Source organism: Megalobrama amblycephala, linkage group LG13 (assembly GCF_018812025.1).
Source record: "Megalobrama amblycephala isolate DHTTF-2021 linkage group LG13, ASM1881202v1, whole genome shotgun sequence".
NCBI lineage: Eukaryota > Metazoa > Chordata > Actinopteri > Cypriniformes > Xenocyprididae > Megalobrama > Megalobrama amblycephala.
Window position 1 is genome coordinate 23,475,449 of NC_063056.1, and position 23,625 is coordinate 23,499,073.

Here is a 23,625-nt window from a genome sequence, read left to right on the forward strand (position 1 = left end):
TCTTCTTCGCTACTCGATATTGACAACAAGGGCGCAGACATCTTGGAATCATGTTTAAACGCCGTTCCAAAAAGTGGCCACTGTATTGGTCGTGCTTCCCGCACGTGACGCGAAGCCTAATCACTCATGATGAAAATACAATTACGCGAGGAAGGAACTATTGCCGACTTTAAACACTAATAAAACATAAACTGCAGGATTATACATGGAGAACTTTTATTTTATCGCTCAAAACCAATAGATCTTTTTATTGGAATGAAAATAATTTAGTGCCCCATATATGGGAACGAGATGAAACGAAAAACGGCTTCACCTTACGGCCTATGAGGTAAATATTGTTGTATCTCAACTGTAGCTGAACGATAGGTTATATTAGCTCTTAGAGAATTATAAACAACATGGTTTGATGTCATTTTCAATACCTAATAGACTCATCACGGTTGGACAGCGATCGGACGACTGGGCAGCGCGAGGAGCCGAGTGTCGCTCAGATGACGGTTGAACAGCGCGTGAGGATAATGTCGTCGGCTGAGATAGTTGACAGCTAGTCAGCAAGCTAACGCAATTAGCTTAGCAAAGAGACTAACATATTTATCGGAAAAAACAACAACATGGCATGATTATATAATAATAACTCGTCGTTGTAATCCCTATAGGGGATGTTTAGTTGCAAACGAATGCATTGAGCAACGTAATATATACTTTGTGGACTTTCAAGTTAGCTTAGTTCAATAGATGCGTTGACCTATTCATATTTGTACCCAAGTGATTGGTCAGCACATTTGTGACAGTATCTTTAGTGATATGTGTCGGAGTTTTACAGCTGATAAGTAGTTTCGATCTAGCTTCCTCTTTGTTAGGGATCGGTTTGTAACCGGTTTATTAAACCTGCTCTTAAGGTTACATCTATACTGTCCTACCTCTATACTGTCAGTCACAATTTCTTAAAATGAAAAACTGTGAGTATCAACAAATAGACCCTCGAACGCTCAGAACATCAACCACCCGGACGTCCTCCACCCTGCCCTGTGGAAGGAAAAGCTCCCATCGCCTGCGGAGAAAATGGGAGGTTTTCCCTGGAAAAAATCGCTTCTACTGCGATGGGCGTATTATGTTGGCCAGTCAATGCGGCGTGCTCCCGCTGACCATCGGCCTTATTTTCATCACCAGTGGCTTATTCTTCACATTTGAGTGAGTAGTATGCACTTACTCACAGAGACACCAGTGTTCACACTGCTAGACAATACTACTGCTTTTGACAATAGAGACATCTCCACCACCTGATGTAGTTCTTCTTGACATCATACCAGTCTGAAAGAGTTGCATTCACATGGTGATCATCAGATAGTAAGCTTTTTAAAGCATGTTTGTATCAGGTGATAACTTTGTTCTTGTCTTTGTGTTTGATTCATAACAGTTGCCCCTTTCTCGTGCATCACCTCACTGTCTTCATTCCAGTAATTGGTGGGGTGTTATTTGTATTCGTCATCGTATCCCTCTTTCAAACCAGTTTTACAGACCCTGGGATCTTACCCAGGGCTTCGCCGGATGAGGCTGCCGACATAGAGAGACAGATTGGTAAGGCTTTGAATGTGTAGTTTGTTATTTGTCTCTATTTTGCTTTCTAACTTATTTGTTGTATATGTTGATATTAAAATTGTGGGTTTCTTTAAAGATAATTCTGGATCGTCAACATACCGTCCACCTCCCCGCACTAAAGAGATCCTTATAAATGATCAGGTGGTCAAGCTTAAATATTGTTTCACGTGCAAGATGTTCCGTCCGCCCCGGACATCCCACTGCGGCCTGTGTGACAACTGTGTCGGTAAGGCAGGATTTACATATTCAGCGCACAAAATTTCTGCATTTAAAGAAATAGCTCATTGTGAAATGAAAATGTTATCTCTCACTCACCTACATGTTATTGTAAACCCAAATGAACTGATAACATGACGACTTGGTTGCTGTTTTTTCGTGAAATTATAAAATGAAAAATCTGTCATGATTTACTCACCCTCATGTTGTTTCAAACCTGTATGGCTTTCTTTCTCTTCTGTGGTAACATACAAGAAGATATTTTAAGGAAATGTCTCTGTTTTTTTTGTCCATACAATAGAAATCAATGGTAACCAAAATGGTTTGGTTACCAACATTCTTCAAAATATCTTATTTTGTGTGTCTCTGAAAAAAAGAAAGTCATACAGGTTTGGATCAACATGAGGGTGAGTTGATAATGACAGAATTTATGTTTTTGGGTGAGCTATCACTTTAAAACTTCAACAAGAACCAAAAAAGCAGTTTATACAAATTGTGTACAATATTCCATGTCTTCTGAAGCCTTACACTTTATGTATAGACTGAAATTTAAGTAATTATTCACTGCTTATCTTCCCCTTCAGTGAACTGTTTACTTCTGCGATCAGTAAGTTGAACAAATTGGATCAATCCAGTTCATGAACTAATACTTCAGACCTGGATCAATCAGCTCATTCAGAAAATTGGAATAAAAATAAATTATGAATGATCTAGCTATGTAGTGTGAATGTGCCATGGAGAATTAGGGTGGATACCAAGATTTTCAGTTAAATTTATTAATTTTTAATTTTCATCTGTTTCTCATTCACAGCCATTGAATGGCTTCAGAAGTCTTGAAATATAACACAAGTCATATGGTCCATTTTTATTAAGCTTTACTGTACTTTTGCTTTTTGAACATTGAAAACTCAAATTGTAATTCAATGGAAGGAAGTGGGGGTGAGTAAGTAATGACAGAATTTTTGGCTGAACCATTTCTTTAAAAGCTACAAAATGTTAATAGTTTAACCCGTAACGCAAATCACTTCCTTATAATCATTGCATAAGAATGCACAGGTTTCTTGTAAGCGTTGTTTCTCAGAATGCCTCTGTTCCTCTTGTAGAGCGGTTCGACCATCACTGTCCTTGGGTGGGGAACTGTGTTGGAAAGCGCAACTATCGCTTTTTTTATGCCTTCATAGTGTCGCTATCCTTTCTGACCTCCTTTATCTTTGGTTGTGTGATTACACACCTCACTTTACGTAAGTTTCACCACAGTCACTTTTATACAAAAACTTGATTCAAGTTTGTTCAAATAATTTACAATACTGTTCAAAAGTTTGGATTCAGTAAAAAAAAAAAAAAATTGAAGAAAGTAATACTTTTATTCCGCAAGGAATATTAAGTTGATGAAAGTGACAGGAAAGTCACTCATGAAGTTATAATACATCTCTTAATAAAGCTGTTCTTTTGAACTTTCTATTCATTTAAGAATTTTAGAAAGGAATGCATCACGGTTTCCACAAGAATGTTAAGTAGCACAGCTTTTTAACAGCAATTCAACCGTGATAAATAATGAGAAATGTTTCTTGAGCATCCAATCAACATATTAGAATGATTTCTGAGGGATCATGTGACACTGAAGACTGGAGTAATTATGCTGAAAATTCAGCTTTGCCATCACAGGATTAAATGACACGTTGAAATATATTAAAATAGAAAACGGTTATTTTAAATTAAAAAAATCTTTCACATTATTACAGTTTTTTGATCAATTAAATGCAAACTTTTGAACAGTACTGTAGATACGTGTGAGACTGTTGTATTTTAACTGATTTATTGTTAGTCAGTTTTGAAGCAGTTTTGTTCTCTGATCAGTTACTCTCATCAACAGGATCACAAGGTGATAAAGGTATCATCCAGGCAATACAGGACAGCCCAGCCAGATATCCTTTTTTTACTGTGTTGAGTGTTCACACTCCTGCCTCCATCGCTGCATGCTTGTTGTCTGCACCGCCCTATGCTCAGAAGCACACAATAGCAAGGCTGACAGAGTTCACTATGTGTTTACAGACCCACTGCTGTTGGTTCCGCCTTTTTCCTAATCCCATTCATCCCTAATCGGCTCAAGGATTCCACCACACCCTGCTTTCCTGTCAGGATTGCAACAGTTGCTGCTAGATACAGATTCCGCTGGTGTCCAGCCCCCTTTTAAGTTTGTGGCTTGAGGTCACGGTTTTCCACCACAACCTCTGAGTTAATCAACCTGGGTGGCTGACCTCAGAAGGATACTTGTGGTTCAGTGATAGGGCAGAATGACTGTTCAAGGCAAGCACATGGGATTGATTTTGCATAACTGTTCTTAACAAATCATTGTACTGTTATTGCTTTTGTATATTTTGTACTGTTAAGGCCCGTTTACACCAAGGACGATGACTATAATGATAACGATAAAGATAGTTAAAAATCATTCTAAATATAAAAGTCAACATCACAAATGTACTGGTAATGGCACAGTTAAACAACATCATTGGAATCACAGAACATATATTTATCATTATAGTTATCTTTATAGTTACCGTTTCTGGTGTGAACAGGGCAATATTTGGACATTGACAACCATTTATAGCAGATTTGCACCCTTAACTCTTTTTGCACTGTTGTCGAGCTGGTCATTTGCTTCTTCTCCATCTGGTCCATTCTGGGTCTGTCAGGTTTCCATACTTATCTTGTGGCCTCCAACCTCACAACCAACGAAGATGTAAATATCACCATGAATGCATGAATTTAATCAATAATATAGCAAAAAGCTATATAATTAATTAATTAATTAATAATGTAGTCAATACTTATCATTTAATTGCAATGTTTTATACATCGCAGATCAAAGGCTCTTGGTCCAGTAAAAGAGGTGAAGAATCAGGGAATCCCTACACCTATAACAACATCTTCACAAACTGTTGTGTGGTGCTGTGTGGGCCGATGCCACCCAGGTCGGTACTGTATGCATATGCCAACGTCATAGCAGAAACAGATGTTTATTTTAGTATTCATCAGACTAAATTATGAAATATGCAAATATCAGAGTTTTTTAATGAGTAAGTGAAGGATGTCAACTTTGTTTGTCATTTAGCTTCAGGCTAGCCTTCAGTACATATTGTTACACAGTTTCTCAGCCTGCTATGACAATTGTACAATTCTTTGACTTCTTTCTGAGTTCAGTACATGCTATGTTTTGAAAGTCAAGTCACAATAGGTCACGCACTCATCCTTTTCATCTTTTACAGCTTGATTGATAGAAGAGGCTTTTTACCTGCAGATGACGCACCTCAAACGGTGACCTCTGATGCTGAGCTCCCTCCTTTCATGGCCAAGAATGACACAAACATGGTACGAGTGCCTCTGTCTCACACACGCAAAACTGTACCGCACGCATGCTACTGTGGTAAATTTATTCATCGCACAGACTGATTTTTTTTCTTAGCATGTGTGACATATATGTCACACCGTACAGCTCTGGTAGCCGTGGTTTCAAATCCTCATATTACTGCATCCACCATCCACCAAAAAGCATTTCATGGCATTTCAAAAGTTCAAAGGTTTTTATTCAGCATGATATGGTTGATCAAAAGTGACTGAAGGACTTTTAGATTGTTAGAAAAAAATCAATTTCAAATAAATGCATCCATGGTGAGCATAAGAGACTTCTTTCAAAAACATGAAGTCTTAATGTGCCCAAACTTTTGAACAATAGTGTAAATATGAACAGAAACCACAATTTTAACAGATCTGAAACCTACGTTTTGACATAGGAAAGCGTGAGAAAATGTACATGAGGTTGTCCAGGTTTAATTATAATCACAATCATTTAATGTAAACCCTGGCTAATGATGTCTTGCTGGGAAAGAAATACAGTTAACGAAGCTTGCACCTTTTCTGTTTGATGTGTGAAGATATGCACATAGAAAAATTACAAAGCTAGAGTGGTGTAAAATCATGGAGAGGGGGATAGAATTGTAAAAATGTCTGTTTTTAATGCCTTTAGCTTGGAAAATATTGAAGTTCACTAGTGCAAATCCAAATCGTATTAGTAGATTGTGCTGTTTTGATACTGACCTGCATCAAGCCTTGATGTTTGAAGTTATAAACCTCACACAGGAGGAGAACTGTCAGGAGTTTGCCCTCTCCTGCACTGCCTGAAGGCTCCTGCAGCTCTGTGACATTCAATGGTAAGGGTGTGTTATAGGGCTGCTTGCATGTACTTCATGACCACCTTCTCATGACTCTCATGGCCTTTACTCAGCCTTTCATTTGAACTGTCTGCTTGGCTTCCATTTCTATGCATTGAAACCACTATCATAAGACATATCTTTCATGAGAGCGGAAATCATTGGGATCGTCTATTCTCTGTTCCTCCTTTGCTCCTGGATGAGCTGAGTGTTTTAGCTGACATCTGTTTTTACTCTATTTTATAATGGTCACATGTTCATATATTAGTGCTCGCCAGAGGTCTGCAGTTGTTTTGTTTTTCCTCCATTGTGTCATTGTTTCCTAATTAATGTACCATCATCATCACGATTCATCTGTGCTTATCTCATTTTCATCATCTCTCGGGATTCTGTTGACTGAGGTCACGCTAGTTATCATGCACACGTGTTCTTTTCCACCTTCTCTCATGATGGATGTTTATCCTGAATTTAAGAGGTTTTTTGATCCTTTTGTGACCCCTGGAGAACCCCTTATAAAATCAGCTGCACCACTTCACCCTGAGCTCATCGGAAACCGTAAAACGAAATGCTTGTTTCCATGTTTTCATCTCATTATTTCCTTGGCGGTACTAACCTACTTTCATCTTTATTCTGATTTGGCTCGCTTCTCATACTCATACTTGCTCTGCTGTCTTAACATCAGTTGACACTTGGATACCCCATAAGCATTTTTAATGACTGATCTTCTTTGTTAATATTTTTAGTCTCTTACCCTTTTTGTTGCCATTCTTTTGCAGTGCACACAGGGCACAAAGGAGCTTATAGAATCAATGGCACACTCCACAGTGATCCAGAGCACCTGCACACCGGGCACACCCAAAACCGCACCGGTTACCCAAGAGAGTTTACTAAGTACCGTCTCTATCGCTGTCTCTCCTCCCAGCAAGCCTTCTACCGGCTGCTCAGACCGCCAGGCCCGACGCCCCACAGACATGCCTTGCCCCCAGAGAGGGAACAAACGGGCTGCTCTTCACATCCATAAACCTATGTTGCGTCTACCTAGCCCCCCATACTCCCTCAGCCACAGTCCGCTCATTTTTAGTGACGCTCCCGACATGGGCTTTATCCCACTGAACTGAGCGCTGGAACTCTGCCACCAGCAGCCTTGTGCAAATATTCTCCTCTCTGTTACCACTTTTTGAGAACAGCATCACACTTTTTAAGAAACTGTGACGTACTATACTCAGGATCCTCTCAGGTAACATCCCATCTTTCAACGAATGAAAATAAGCCTGCATTTATTTTTTTTTTTTTTTAAATAACAGAGGGATTTCAAGATTTTTTTTTGTTCCGTTATCATCAACATACACTTGGTGAAGAGAAACGCAAAACGTCATGAGAAGATGCTTTTGGTTTTCAGTCCTTTTGCACAAAAATATCAGCAGATGATCAGTGTTTTACGGAACCTCAAGCCATTCTTTCAGCCTGTTGCCATTCACTTAGACCTAATGCAATAATTACTTGCTTTGAAAGGTCACTTGGGTCTAAAAAAGCCTTACTTCAGAGTCACTTCTGTTCATTTTGTGTGGTGTTAAAGACCTTCTACAATAAAGTCATTGGTTCAAAGATATTCACATCCAACAGTATCGGAGAGCTCAGGATTTGAGTGTTAAATAGAGAGTTTCTATGTACATGATAGACTGTTACTGTTGGTCCAGAGCTTATTATCTCCTGTATAATGTTGTGACTGACAGTGAATTAACAGCTTTCATATTTCTGTTTATTTTGTGTCCTTTTTAATGCAGGGTTTTTCCTACTTTGAAAATTTTTCGGTGGCCGCAAAAGTGGATATTTGTGTTTCCTAAAGCAAATGTAGTAGTCTTTGATGCAGTATTTTCCCACTAAGATCATTGTCTCTTTATCTTGAGTTCTGCGTTTTGAGATGGGAAGTGCTACAGCACAGACCATAAAGCCTGTGTGACACATTGAGGAAGTCAATCAACTTAAACAACTAGTTAGCCCTAAATTCATAATCAATAATCTTGGGAATGGAAATGTGGAAGTTAACTACTTCTATTTTTCTTCGTACAATTCTGAAAGTTCAACTTTAGTTTGAATTCCCACAGCATTTTGAGGTAGAACAATTGGTATCACTCTGTTGTAAAGTTTTAACTAATGCATTAATTTGTTACTCCATCATGAACAAACAAAAATATTTTTATAAGTTATTGTTTAATTCTACATATAATAATAATTTAACCTATCGAGTTGTATAAACTAACATTAATGTATTATGAACAAACATTAATTAACTATAACTTAGATTAATACATGCTGCGTGAAGTTTTAAATTTGAAGTTTAACAAATTGAACCTTGTTGCAGAGTGTTACCGAAAATTGTCAAATTCATAAAGTTCCACATGCTTAGATGATCGATATCTCATGTACCCTATATAAATATGATTACAATTATACTTATTATATATATATGTAATTATTATAATTAACTATTTTCATTTAGTGTAATCAATCAAATTTGCTTGTGTATGTAAGCTACCACCGAAAAGCATTTTTAATCTAGGAAAAACACTGTAGTATTTCTGACTTCCCATTGGTGGGTCAAAGATTGTTTTCTGATTGTTATTATTATTAAAGTGTTGTTACTAAGCGTGAAAGAAGAACTGTTGTAACTGAAACATTTTGCCTTGAGATTGATGGATTAGTGACAAATTGCATCATCATTAAGACAGTTTTTTAGTAAAGAGTCTGGCACATTAATAAAGTTGACAGTATAAGTTGGAGAACTGTCTTGCACATCTAAGAACTAGACCTAATTATCTTCTATTTATCACTGCCAGCTGTGTTGGAGGGAAAGTAAAAGAATGTGTAACTTTTCTTGTGTTTTGTGTTATTATTCCTTTTCACCTAAAGACTTAAAGTAATAAACAGATGTTCTTTCCAAATGTGATTTAGTTGCATGAATACTTTCATCTGATTTTGAGAGACACAACCTCATAACATCTTTTGTTATACCTTCTATGATCTGCTGCATGCCAGACAGGGCACATTCATTTAAACAGTAGATGGCACAGTTTTCCACTTCTTGTTTGCATGCATCAGATAAGGAGTTTGTTTCTCCTGGAGGCATTGTTGATTGATTGCCTGTTTGATTGATTCAAGCATTTGCATACACAGTACTTGAGCTATTTTGAATGTGATATTTGGCTTCACCACAGTGCCATCAAGCTGACATTTATTCTGGTTTGATGTAACAAAATTGGATATGGGAAATGCTAAAATGCATAATTGTGGGGTTGATGTGTCCTCTCTCTCTTAGTATAGGGCAGTCTAGACTTACAAAAGATGTGGGAACAGTAGAGAAGAACAATATCGTCAGCTGAGTTTGAACCAGTGCTTTTTCTTCTTCTTTGCAGTACAAGGAGCTTCGTACCTGCCTTCGTAGTGTTTTTAGCCCAGAACTAACCTCAATTACCCTCATGTAACCCTTGCTTTTTAGATTCTGTCATAAAAATATAACAACCCGTCGTTCAGGGACTTCGTTCAAAATTGATTTGCTGACAAAGGAACCTCTGGAGCTGAAGTGGTAAAATTATCAGAGAAGTTGATTTGAGGTTTGCTTTGTTGTTACATGTCATTTGGAGCGACTGTGGTTGGTATTTTTAAGATGCTCTTCCTTTGTACTCAGTGAACTTGTTTTTCTAAGACAGAATTTTAATTGTAGACAACTTGAGTATAACAGTCCAAGTCATTTAGATTTTATTTGAATAATTTTATTGAAATGGAGAAAACATCCGCTCATTTTGACTGACAGTTTTGAAAACATCATCAAATGTGGTTATAGTGAAGGAAAAGTGTATGTCACTGCAAAGCCATGAAATAAGGGTGTTCGGGTTAGACCACATCCTCTTATCTAACTGCACGATAAAATCAAAAGCATGTAATGGTTATGGATCACATTGTAGACAGTGGCTTTGCCGCTCTCTCCACAAAGACTTTTGTCTGGACCACTTCACATTGGCTAGAGGGTATCACAAGTTGCTATTTTTCCACCTACACTGATCTCAATTAAGCAAAAATGAACACTGTCAGCATGTAGTAATTTGTACCTTCTTTTGCATCGCAGATATAAAACATTATTCCTCAGCCACTTTTTGGATATTGTGGAAATTACAGGTGTTTATCTTCTTTGTAGATACTAGACAAACAGGAAATGGTTACGACTGTTGATAACACATTATTGGTGCTTGCTAAGGCTTTTTTAATTGCTTACACTCAGGGTCAAGGATTTGAAAAAGTGCACACCATTTGTGTTACAGACATGTATCTCAAATTGGACTGCTTATTACAAAAAAGGAAAAGTTTTTTCTTTGTACAGATGACAACATTGATGACAACAGATGACAACAAGATCCCCGTTCACACGGATCCACGAAAACGACGCTGTATTATGCATGCCAGGCCAGTAGTTGGTGGTCACTTTGTAAAGAAAAACTGCTTGCTCATAGACTGAACACGTAATAAGCATGCGCATGATGTCACTGTTTTCACAAATTCGTGTTTTTGTAGTTTACACGGAGACAATAATGGTATCGTTTTCAAAAACTTGCACTTTGAACCCAAAAGTTTGCGTTTTCAGGCCCCCAAACCCCTTGTAAACGAACGGCCCCTAAAATAAACGCATTGAAAATGAGTTGAGGCGCAACTTTTTATTGAGCTTAATTAGTTCCAGGTGTTTTTTACAGGTCTGTACAAGTATAAATGCACAAGATGTGACCGTTACAGTGCAACTATCATGATTATGGTTAAATAAGATAAAATATACATAATATAACCAAATGACATTCATTTTCATATTAATCACTGCAACAGACATTCATCACTCAATTTAATGCTTTCAAATATGACAATTTATAATAATTAAATGAATAATATAAGTGTAACAATAATGTGTGTGTGTTATGTACACATGTAGGGTGAATTCAGGTTGATTGGGACACTTTTTCTAATTCATCTCAATGGCAAAAAGTGTCCCAATCACCCTGAATTCACCCTATATTAAATGTAAGTATGATCATTTATATTACATTTATTTACATAAGTATATTATGCCATTATACCTCCATATGAACTACTGTTTCTTCGTCTGTGTAGGATGATGTTCCAGGAATGAACGCATTTTGACAAGTGAACTTCAGGTACAGTGGGTACGGAAAGTATTCAGACCCCCTTAAATTTTTCACTCTTTGTTATATTGCAGCCATTTGCTAAAGTCATTTAAGATCATTTTTTTTCCTCATTAATGTACACACAGCACCCCATATTGACAGAAAAACACAGAATTGTTGACATTTTTGCAGATTTATTAAAAAAGAAAAACTGAAATATCACATGGTCCTAAATATTCAGACCCTTTGCTCAGTATTTAGTAGAAGCACCCTTTTGATCTAATACAGCCATCAGTCTTTTTGGGAAAGATGCAAGTTTTCAAGTTCAAGTTTTTCACAACTGGATTTGGGGATCCTCTGCCATTCCTCCTTGCAGATCCTCTCCAGTTCTGTCAGGTTGGATGGTAAACGTTGGTGGACAGCCATTTTAAGGTCTCTCCAGAGATGCTCAATTGGGTTTAAGTCAGGGCTCTGGCTGGGCCATTCAAGAACAGTCACAGAGTTGTTGTGAAGCCACTCCTTCGTTATTTTAACTGTGTGCTTAGGGTCATTGTCTTGTTGGAAGGTAAACCTTCGGCCCAGTCTGAGGTCCTGAGCACTCTGGAGAAGGTTTTCATCCAGGATATCCCTGTACTTGGCCGCATTCATCTTTCCCTCGATTGCAACCAGTCGTCCTGTCCCTGCAGCTCAGCCACAGTGATCTTTAGGTTCTTCTTTACCTTTCTCACCAAGGCTCTTCTCCCCCGATAGCTCAGTTTGGCCGGACGGCCAGCTCTAGGAAGGGCTCTGGTCGTCCCAAACGTCTTCCATTTAAGGATTATGGAGGCCACTGTGCTCTTAGGAACCTTAAGTGCAGCAGAAATTTTTTTGTAACCTTGGCCAGATCTGTGCCTTGCCACAATTCTGCCTCTGAGCTCTTCAGGCAGTTCCTTTGACCTCATGATTCTCATTTGCTCTGACATGCACTGTGAGCTGTAAGGTCTTATATAGACAGGTGTGTGGCTTTCCTAATCAAGTCCAATCAGTATAATCAAACACAGCTGGACTCAAATGAAGGTGTAGAACCATCTCAAGGATGATCAGAAGAAATGTCACAGCAAAGAGTCTTATATACTTAGGACCATGTGATATTTCAGTTTTTCTTTTTTAATAAATCTGCAAAAGTGTCAACAATTCTGTGTTTTTCTGTCAATATGGGGTGCTGTGTGTACATTAATGAGGAAAAAAATTATTTTAGCAAATGGCTGCAATATAACAAAGAGTGAAAAATTTAAGGGGGTCTGAATACTTTCCGTACCCACTGTATATGATATCTTGTGCATAGGGGAATAGGGAGCAATGAACACTTCATAGGGACCCTGTCAATCTGAACTCAGCTTTGGTCCTTTAAACGTTCACATAGCAATGCTCTAAACACAACCCACAACTCCCTAACATTGTGGTAGTGAGTTTTGCACAAGCAGGTACAGGTAGTTTGTTAAATTTTTATTTGTTGTTGTTTTTAATTACGGATCTCATTAGCATGTCATTGTTTGTATCAGTCACATTTTTTCTTAGCATTTTGAATCCACTCTGACTTCAAAAGCTCAACACATGATGCCTTTCATACTTTTTTTTTTTTTTACCTTAGCTCTAAAAGCAGGTTTGCAGTCTTAGATTTATTACTCTAGAAGAAGATGAAGCCAAGGTTTCTCAGCATCTGTGTCCAATATTAAAAGTACTATATCAAAGTGAGCTGACAAATATCCTCTTTTTTTGCATTAATCTGTGCATGTTTTTTCACCTGTTTATTTTTGTGTTGTTCCTGTTTATTTTTAGTTATTTATTTGTTTCTTATGTCAGTTTAACTTAATTGTACCAGTAAGGCTCCTGAATTCCTATATTTAGATTTAGATTTAATTACTTAACATGCATGAGTTGTTCATTTGTGAAAGTTTGTCATTGCAAGTGCTGCTTCTGTTTTCATACATTGGATTTCATGTAATGGTGATTCTTGGTTATTCAACAGCCAAGAAATCATATACCAGACTTTTATGCTTCATCTTGTGATGGTATTCCATAGTCTTTTGAATACTACAAAGGGTTTGCTGACACAGGTCAGATGAAGAGGGAAATATTTTATTGCAGATGTCAAGGCCAGTGATTGATAAGGCAAAACCATAATGCTCTTCAGATGGACATCTTGTCCTATATGCAGAGGGTTGGAGGTATAGTTCTTCAAAGACCTGAGTTCATGCCCTTCTCTTTTTGAGCTAGGAAAGCAGGCCTGCATTGATTTAGACATGGCTTATGTGTCTGAAGATTCAAGGTTCATTTCAAGTCTTGTGTTTGTGCACAAGCTTTTTGCAGTCCAGTCATATTGTTTGCTTAACTACAGTGAACAGTAGGTGGCATACATGTAAATACAGGACAAATATGGCAAAGTCATTTCGACGTCCCACAATTCCTGCTGCCAACAGGTGGCGCTTTGACTATTACTGAATATTGGCCATGTAGATTTCTTCTGACCAGGACTATTATCAAACATTTATATAAACATTTTTTGTGCTTCCTTGTTATTCGTTCATCAACTGCGCTTTATTTTTCATGAAGCATTTTGTTGCGCATCAGATGTGATAAACAGACATCCTCTCTTGCATTGCATGTGTAACAGTGGCCAGCTAGTGAGAGTTGTGCAGTTAAACTACTGCACACAGACGACCACTAGAGAATGCGGTGTTTAGCATCATTGTTAGTGCACTCGCCTTGCCTGCCAGCAGCGATCGGGCTGGGGTTTGAGACCGACTCGGAGCAGGGTGGTTAGAATCGAAGTGTGAGTTTTGGAGGCAGAGCAATGAAGAGAGGGGTGGGTTTGTTTGGGTTGATTTCAAGTATCAATAATGTCCAACAGCGTTTTTCAAAATCTACTTACCCCATCTTTAAACCTAGTCATTCTGAGGACAGACTTTGGCCTCAGGCATTTCAGAATGACCAACCAAAATTTGAGATGCTGGTAAGTCTAATTATCCAGTCACATCCAACGTTGAGGCAAAGTCACGTGAGTTTTTTGTTGGGCATCAAGTGGTTTATTCATTAATTGTGGTTCCATCATAGTTTATCATAGCTTCTTATCAGATAAAAATATGTATCTGCCTTATAATGCCCTCGTTTGAGTGCATGTTTCTTATACACATTTTTAGAATTTATGGCATCTTGGCGTTTCCTTCCAGATTTTTTTTTTTGTGGGAACTGTGGTACTCTCCCCCACCCCCCAAGGATTCTTTGATGAATAGAAAGTTCAAAAGAATAGTTTAAAAAAAATAAATAGAAATCTTATAAAACAATAGAAATATCTTTACTGTTTTTACTGGATGCCCTGATTTTGCAGAGTTAGACGTGTTCATGGGTCAGCTTATTTTGCTGATCGGGGAACAACATATCTGACTGAAAATTTAGTCCTAACCATATCCTTACCCCTAAACCTAACCCTACTAATAAGCTACCCCAAATCTAAAATCAGATGCAAATGATGGGTGAATAACACTGATGTAGAAGTACCAAAACACTGACTGTAAGACTAAACTTGGCATCAACTGTAAACTTGTCCCTTAAATCTGATTGGTTGATTGGAATGTTGTTCCAGGATCAACAAAGATGTTGTTCTTCGAAAAAGCAGTTTTGAACGTGATCAATGTGTCCTTGCAAAATAAAAAAAGTCAATTCATTTAAAAAAAGTTACAAACTTCAGAACTTTTGAACTGTAGTATATTTACGTGTGTGTATGTGTGTATATATAAATACACAAAATAAGATCATCAAAAAGTTAGAACATGCTGAACTGCAAACAAGTGGCAAAAATTACTGAACAGCAGCCAGACTACTGAAGGAAGTCGTGACATTACATAAATTATAAGCTTACGAAAATGGCAGGGTGTATTGCAAAATTGACCCAAATTTGAAAATTCTATCACCATGTCCTTTCACCTGTAATCATATCTTCTGTGGATCACAATTCTGAAGAATGTTCATGCATTTTTTTTAAACAGGAAGCTTTTATCACTTTTGAAGTAAAACACTGTTTGTTTGAAAGCATTTTGCTTGCCAGAACCTCAAAAACTATTACAACCCTCTCATTTACTATAGCAAGACATTATCTCATTGCTTTCAGGCATGCTTTTTTTCTGAAGATTTTTAAATTAGTTTTCATGAGTGAGAGTGCCTAGAGGGAAATACAATAAATCACAGAAGGGTAAAGTATCACTTCATTGTGTGTTCATGATGTGTTAAAAGTGCTTGGAGAGCACCTACTTCAAACACGTGGTGAAAATTAAAAGGGAATGTCTGCTTATGGTATTTCCTCACAGTTACCGCCATTGCATTGCATATCAAATCATTCCCCGAAACGGATCCTAGTTCTATTTTCTCCACAGTGAAAGCAAATACGGTCTTGTTACTCTTTTTCACTTCACATTTTCTGTCCCCTCCATGAAGTCATTCAGTCTCTGCTCAATCAGCTGTCTACGCTAATGAATGAGACAAGATATGGGACAAAGGTAAGCCCAAATCACCCGTCACTCGTAATTGGATCAGTAGCCTGACAGGTGAAGGATTAGACAAAGCTCGCTAATAGACAGTGAGTTGCATTTACTCACAATTAGTCCTCATTTGCATTCTCAAGTTGCAGTGATGATTGAAAGTGAAACAGTCTCTTGCATAATATTAGACGTTAACTGAAAACTTGTTTTAACAAATAAATTCACCATTTGAATCACTGAAAAATGTCCCAAATTATGCGTCAAGTGTGAACCCTTTCCTCCTTGAAGCGCTATAGACCACCCACACACCATGAACACACATGCCGCTGTGATGCACTGTTCAAGGGTGAAGGTTCCAGCCTTGTTTTAAGTCAAATAATTACATTGAGCTTTTGACTCAGCTGTCCTCACCTGATTTGAACATGCAGTGCTTGCAATGCAGTGGAAGTCTGTCCTCAGAATTTTTTTTATGGTAACACTTTAATTACATTGTCTTGCAATAGTAATAATAGCAAATTATGCATAATTACATGCACCTAACCCAAAATCTAAACCTAATCTAATAGTAAGTACATGTTGTTAATTAATATTAATCAGTACTTAAATGTATAATTATACTGTCACAAGTACACCCTAAAATAAAGTGTAACCTCAATTCTTTAGCTCTCTTTAACATTCTCATTTGTTCATTTAAAAACAGTTGCAAAATTGACATTTACCTCATGTCAAACCTGTTATTTTCTTTCTTCAGTGGAACACAAAACAAGAAATTTTGAAGAATGTTCATGATGCTCTTTTCTGTAAATTTAGGTTTAGACTAAAGTGACCACATACACTCTTAAAAATAAATGTTCCAGAAGTTTTTTTGCACTGATGCCATAGCAGAACCATTTTTGTTTCCTTATAGAACCTGCAGCTTTACTCATGCAGCTTTACTCATTGTGTTGACGTAATTTCCAATGAAACAGGAAGACAGGGCGTTTTGCTTATACACAGCTCGGCAAGAGCCGTTGAGCTCGTAAAACTCAATTTTCCTCATAACCTCTAACCGTTTGTCCTCCATATTGCTTTAAATTATAGCATTGTTTGTAGAATTCAAATGTGTCTGAACGTTTTGTGGCCTGTGCCAACTTGCGCGTATGATCTGCTCTGTGCTCTCGTGTCTCTGGATCGGAGCAGACTGTGCTCGCGCTATGGCGGTTCACGTGACACTAACACGAAAATGGACTTCAGTCGCGTCAATGGAAAGCATATTTACACTGTCTGACCCGTTCCCTATAATTTATAATAGTGTACTATGTGCCATTCACCATATAGAAACTAGAAAATGTATGAACAAGTTACCTATTTCAGTTACAGCTTCAGCGTCTGTTTATAGTGTAGGAGGGGCGGGACTTCAGATTCTAGAGAGCATTTGATTGGACAGAAGATTTGATGAGAAGCTGAAGTCCGTGGTGATGTCATGAAAATCCGTGATCCATTTTAGCGAAAGTGAGAGACTGTAAGCTTTGAATGCTTATATCTCCTTAATGCGAATTTTGTCATTGTTTTGGAACACACTAGCTTATTCTTAACCTTAAGCATAAAAACCTGTTCCAATCCTGTTTGGATATGGTTTCATTTTCCTCAGTGGGGCTGATAACAAAACTCTTTGGAATGTAATACAAATGCGTCAGTCATTGCCTTGTTATAACGCAAGAGTTTACAGACGGTATGAGATGTAAATAGCGACCGTATTATGAAGGATGCTCAGATTTTATTTTAATTTTATTATTAACTTGTGTTTACTTTGCTAAAATAGTGCTCTTGGCCAGCTACAGAGAAACTGGTAGCCAGGCAACAGACAAGTCACCAATCCTGAATGGCAACATCATTACATGCATTCTGCTAGCACGGTTAGCCAACCGCGCCGGGAACGGTTTGTAATCGTGCCATGCCGAACCAAGCTCTAGTGGAAATATAACTGATGCATATATATTCTTAGAAACCGTTCAGCCCGAAGGTAGAAAAAAAATCTTACATTTTTAAGAGTATTCTATGAAATGCTTTTGTGTGGTGTCACTGTGAATCTTTTTAAATGGCCTTTTAAGTCATCGATCATGTGTGATTGTGATATATTGAGGAATTTTATTGAAATGAGTACAATAAAGATTTTGGTGAAACAGATAGAACACTATTTTAAGGACAAAGGATTTCATGATCCATTGTACAGGACTGGAAAGTGCTCTCAGCAGAATCGTGACTGCGTACCTTTGGTTTGTTAGCAGGTCAGATCTTATCAGGGTCTTGCAGTCACATGGCTCTTGCTGATATGCTTTCCCTCCATCTCTAATGGGTTCATTGCTTAATATTGCTGGTTAAATGTTCATTTGAACTCATTAGCACTTATTTCTCTGCATAGTAACTGTAAATACTTTTTTGTCTCTGAATATAAAAATGAACTTTCTTTCATATTTTACTTACCTTCTTTTTGTTCCCAATCTGACTTACTTATAGTCTGTTCCTCACACAAAGCTATTAAGTCTTACTACTTTACTTTGGTACTTATTTTTGTCATTTTTGGAGTTTGACACCCCCTGAGAAAAAAAAAAAAGAAGAAGAAAAAAACGGCACCCAGCTCATTATTAAAATTGTCTCCCTTTGTGATTCACAGAAGAAAGTAAGTCATACCGAACTGGAACATCATGAGAGTGAGTAAATGACAGAATTTTCTTTTTTGGGTGCAAGACGTGATCGGCAAATGATAAGCTCCTCCTGAATTTTTCTCCAGTGCATTCATGGAGAACACAAAAAGTTCCGTGATTGGATCCCATAAATATGAAAGTGTAGTGACACATTAAACAAGCTCCTTTTGATGTCCAAAACAATTTGCTTATCTTCATAAAACCCTTTAAAATCCCCATAAAATCATAGTTAAAAGGTCACAGCATCCACAAACACTTATATACGTGAGAGCGAATTCCCCAACGTGCGATTATGGTAATTGTTTGGTCATAAATCTGGTTATTTCCCTATTACTTTTAGGACACGTATGATAAAATCTTTTTAAAAGCACAAATGTTTACAATGACTAATAGGTATGTTTTCATGAAGAGAGACATTATAGGTTATGGTTACACATTACATAAGTCATGGCAGGTGCAATAAAAATAAAGAAAGGCCTGATAAGTGTTTCCATAAACTTATTTGTGTTTAGCTAGGCAACAGGAGATTCAGGCTAACTTCCAGTAATGCAGTTGCTAAATCCATGTGTGCCATATGTGAACAAATATCCCGTCAAACGTACAACCACACGCGCACATGATCTTACACTCCTGGTGAGTGTATTTAGCTCTATTTGTGTATGCACACAGTATCTGATTCATTCAAAACAGAGGTTGATATGCCAGCAAAGATGCTAAATTAATCTAAATAGAGTGCATGTCTACCAGGACTCATAAAATGACCTCATGGCATAGCAAACAGATTCTGAGTCACTCATATCTTAATCATATCTTTCTGATTAAATTTGATGCTACGTGATGTTGGTTGGGGAGGTTACCATATGTTCACCAAACCTGAACCTTTTTTGTTTTGTTTTCCAGTAAAAAATATCTAAAAATCCCTAAAACAAGATATTAAAGTAAAAAGATAAAAAGTAAACAATATTTACTTTTAGAGCTATTTACTAAAGTCAAAAAGCTGATTTAGACATCTATGGCCCTTGTTTCACAGGCAGGGCTTTTATTAAGCCAGGATTAGGCCTTAGTTCAATAAGGATATTTAAATAGCTTTTATAAAAATTCCTTAGAAAAAAACAATACTGGTGTACATCTTGAGACAAAACAACAGCACTGACAAGATACGTCGGTGCAAGCTGCTTTGTTAAAACAGCTCAAGCATGCATTTAGTCAGGGACTAGATTAAGCCTTGTCTGTAAAACCGGGGGTATATTTTGTTGTCGTGGAAAGCTCATGATTTCAGGAATAAAATTATGAAGGTATATATCATCTAATTTATTCAATCCATGGTGGTTGAACATTTCAGGAATAGATAGCACAGGGCTACACAAATAGATGCCTTATGAAGATTTACTGAGCTTTCAGTTGGCCAAGCAACTACTGTAGATCATCATGGTTTTTCTTGGATCTGTTGTCACTGCTCTTTACTTGTGAGCACTAAAGATGGAACTTAGTTCTATAATCATAGCGTCTCACTGTTTATATTGGAAGACAATGCGTTGTCATTATGGACATTGGCAGTGGCGCTGAGAGTGGAAGCTGCACAAAGATGTATGTGCCCTCTGGTTTAGGATCTGAGAAGAAACCCTGAATAAGTATGAACATCTTAAGCAATTTAAGAAAAAAGAAGTAGAATATTACTGTATTTAAATATCTAATTTTCCCATCCTCACTCTCCTATTGATTTCCTATTGTCTTTTCTACACTTAGACTCAGATGAACTAACCGCAGTCCATTCACAGGATTTGCCCAGGTTTGGTACAACCAGAATGTCTACATACACGTTTGTATAATATTTGAAAAACCTTCAATTATCCAAGGTGCTGTACTGGTTTTCAATTAATTAATTTGTTATTTTAACACTGTTTCCAGAGTGATAGTGTTACTGACAGTAGGTGGAAATATTATTTCATGTCCTTGAGGCAGAATTCCAGTCTGGCAGCTTCCCACTGCAGGGGTCGCTGGATTTATGATATTAACAGAACTTTAAAATATTCACTACAGCATCACCCACGCATATCTTCATACAAATTCAGGCCTGTAATGGGAAATACAGGTACCTGATGAAAGCTGCAATAGGCCGTGGTGATGACTTTATAAGTGAATGCTCGGCTGCACCGCTGAGGATCACATCTTTAGTACACAGAGTTTTAAATCCTGTGGAGTCCCTCCTCAGGAAGAGTCTTGGAGGAACTGATTTGAGGCACACACTGACTTTAGATTTTAAGGCACACGGTGAATCTTGATTTGAGTCACACGCTGATCTCTTCACAGTGGACTAGATCACATTTTTCATCATTGGCAGGGAAACAACTCACCCTCATTATTTCTATTTAGATTTGCCAACAATAAGGTAGACACACCCTAGTGAAAAAGAAAAAAAAAAACTTTTTTTTTTTTAGACTTTTTATACTACAAATCCATTGACATTTACTGAAATATCGCTTGAGACCTACTGGTATAAATATTAGAATTAAACTTTATTTGGAGTACTTCTTTATTGCACAATGCACATTTTTTAATATTAAGCCTAAAATGTGTTTTAATATCACTTTTAGTAAGGATAGTATGATCACTGTATAATATCAGTCTTTAAATGCAAGATATTTAAAGTGTACCTGAAGTATACTTGCAATAGTTCCATTTTAGCACAATCAAACCCTTCACTAGGGTACTTTGTTTCAATGAGCATTTTGTCTATCTATCTATCTATCTATCTATCTGTCTGTCTGTCTGTCTGTCTGTCCGTTTATCTAAAAGCAGCGGATTTGAACATATTGCTGTTTTTTTAACAGGATAATATTGCTGAAATAGGAGCTTACATGACGTCTGCCCTGGCAGTGACAGTTGGCAGAGTTTCTTGCCTGCTAGAGGATTCCTCTGGTGGTGAGGGGACAATTCTGGCCTTTAGTATGCATCATTGCTTCTTCTGTTACACTAGTGATTTAGGCTGGCAACGGAGAACCAGCTCAAATATACGAGGACAGATGTGAGCTTGTTGCGTAACTCCTGATATGGTTCCTTTTAAGGCTGGGGTTCTCTCCCTGATCTGGGATGTTTCATTCAGGGGAGGCCCTGTATTCTTATGTCCACTTTTCTTTCTCTCTTAGGAAGTGTACTGTAAAATGTGATATGTGGTACAAAATCAATTCATGTCACTCTTGAGATCTGCATTCTCACTGTTTATGAATGTTACACAACCAGTTGTATACCTAAGCTGTATTACATAAAAAATCTTTTTACATAGTTTGCCGTGAGAAACAAAAAATGCTTATAAATCCTCCAAGAATGATTGTTGTCTACACCAGTAATTTTTTTCCGCCCACACTTTTCATTTCTCCTGCGACATACAAATGCACATGTCCTTACGCAACAAGAGGCCTGCAGTAAATCTGACCCTTGTGCTTAAAAGAGCAACTGTTACAAGGCATTCACCCCCCCATCAAACTGAATATGATATAGGGCTGAACTACAAGTCATAATCTGACATAAAACCAGTGCTAAGCAGTCAGTTAATTGAGGAAAATAATTCTTAGTTATATAAATAAATAAATACACAAGATTACTTAATTGAAGAAAATATGCAGGTGGCACACCTTGCCTATGACGCAAATGTAAAGCAAACATAAGAAAAATAAGCTTTTAATCAATCACATAGAGTGGCCACTTTAAGTGTTACAGGGCCTGAAGGGAGATTATCATGGGTTGGGCTGTTCCTTTGTCTGTGGTTTCATGGAGAATTAGCTTTTGTACACCATGACCAGGTAGACAAGAAGCCTGTGTGTACTGTACTAATGCAACAATGAGCTGACATCTGGAAATGTAACAATATGGAAATGAAAGCACCTCTTAACCTGAGATAAGATACATATTCAAAGTGATCGTAATAAGCTACTGCAGCAAATGTGTAAAAATTATGTTCACTTTGACTTAAACTACATTGTTATGTTCTGTAAAAGTCCCTCAGTCAGCGAGAATCTGTTTTTACATCACAGATAAGGTTACATAACATGATTCCAGAAGTTGAACAGTCTCATGGGACTTCTAGATAAAAACCTGTGGATCTTATCAAACATTAACAGGAGCCAGCCATACAATAGTTAAAAGAATGGCCTAGTAACACCAAAACTAAAAGACAAACGGTGCTATCAACATAGAGAATGTCTCAGGTACCTATATATTTAAGAGGTAATATTGTTTGCACCAATAATCATCTACAAAAAGTACATTACTGTTTTTTTTTTAATGAATGAATACTTCTATTCAGCAAGGATGCATTAAATTGATCAAAAGTGACAGTAAAAAACATTTATACTGTTACAAAAGTCAAGATTTCCATTTAAAATAATTGTGGTTCTTTTGAACTTTATATTAATCAAATAATTCTGGAAAAAAAATGATTACAGTTTCCACAAAAATATTAAGCAGCACATTTGTTTTCAACATTGTTAATAAAAACTGTTTCTTGAGCAGCAAAACAGCATATTAGAATGATTTCCGAAGCATCATGTGACACTGAAGACTGGAGCCAGGACCATAAATGTTTGAATCAATTTAGTCTTCGCTTTGAACAGTATATGTATTGTTTTATCATTTAAAACCTTTTGCTTAAAAGTGTGTTTGTTATATTTATCTTTAACATAAATGCCACTTTTATTTTGTTATCTGATGCAATGATACTCATACATGTTTTTTAGGTTTAGTGTATGGTTAGATCCAGTATATTGTAATATTAGATCAGTGACAATGTAGTATCAAAATGACAGTGATTTACAAGTTACATAGATCATAGACTATTTAAAGACTAAGGGGGATGGAAAAAACCTTTCAAACCTCTTTAGCACCTGTCTCACACTGACTGGTTGTTTTTCAGCTTTGAAGTCATGAAATATTGTTTTGACATTCAGTCAACTCAGACAGACCTGAAGAATGAGGAAGTCCAGTTTTTCTTCATCAGGTGTGAACTGATGAACAGCCAACGATTAGCTTGCAGTGTTATGTAATATACGTCATAATTTATATACATCAAATCTTGTTCCTATCCTATTCGCAAAGCCATACACCTCACCCTAGCTCTAATGAAGTAAGTATAATGTTGACATGAACATCATGTCAAACCCTGCTTAGTCACATTGAGATGTCAGTCTTGTGACATTCTCCAGGATTTGTGTCATCCTAGTGCTCTTTTATAGGCCTATTGCCT

General features: G+C 37.2%; 1 protein-coding gene across 4 annotated transcripts in view; it reads left to right on the plus strand.

Moving 5' to 3' along the window:
• Positions 1–338: 338 nt before the first annotated feature.
• Positions 339–23,625, plus strand: part of LOC125244191 (palmitoyltransferase ZDHHC18-A) — a 31,174-nt gene continuing 7,887 nt past the window's right edge. The window contains exons 1-10 of one of the 4 annotated variants that reach the window (XM_048154228.1): positions 345–1,191; positions 1,418–1,578; positions 1,676–1,825; positions 2,919–3,056; positions 3,689–3,740; positions 4,453–4,555; positions 4,678–4,787; positions 5,082–5,184; positions 5,953–6,023; positions 6,800–6,937. In XM_048154228.1, coding sequence (XP_048010185.1) covers positions 950–1,191; positions 1,418–1,578; positions 1,676–1,825; positions 2,919–3,056; positions 3,689–3,740; positions 4,453–4,555; positions 4,678–4,787; positions 5,082–5,184; positions 5,953–5,994 — 1,101 coding nt within the window. In that variant the 5' untranslated portion in view covers positions 345–949 and the 3' untranslated portion in view covers positions 5,995–6,023; positions 6,800–6,937. Of the gene's footprint in view, positions 1,192–1,417; positions 1,579–1,675; positions 1,826–2,918; positions 3,057–3,688; positions 3,741–4,452; positions 4,556–4,677; positions 4,788–5,081; positions 5,185–5,952; positions 6,024–6,799; positions 8,971–21,217; positions 21,718–23,625 lie in introns of those variants that run through there. The other 3 variants (XM_048154227.1, XM_048154226.1, XR_007179246.1) reach the window with 3 other exon arrangements.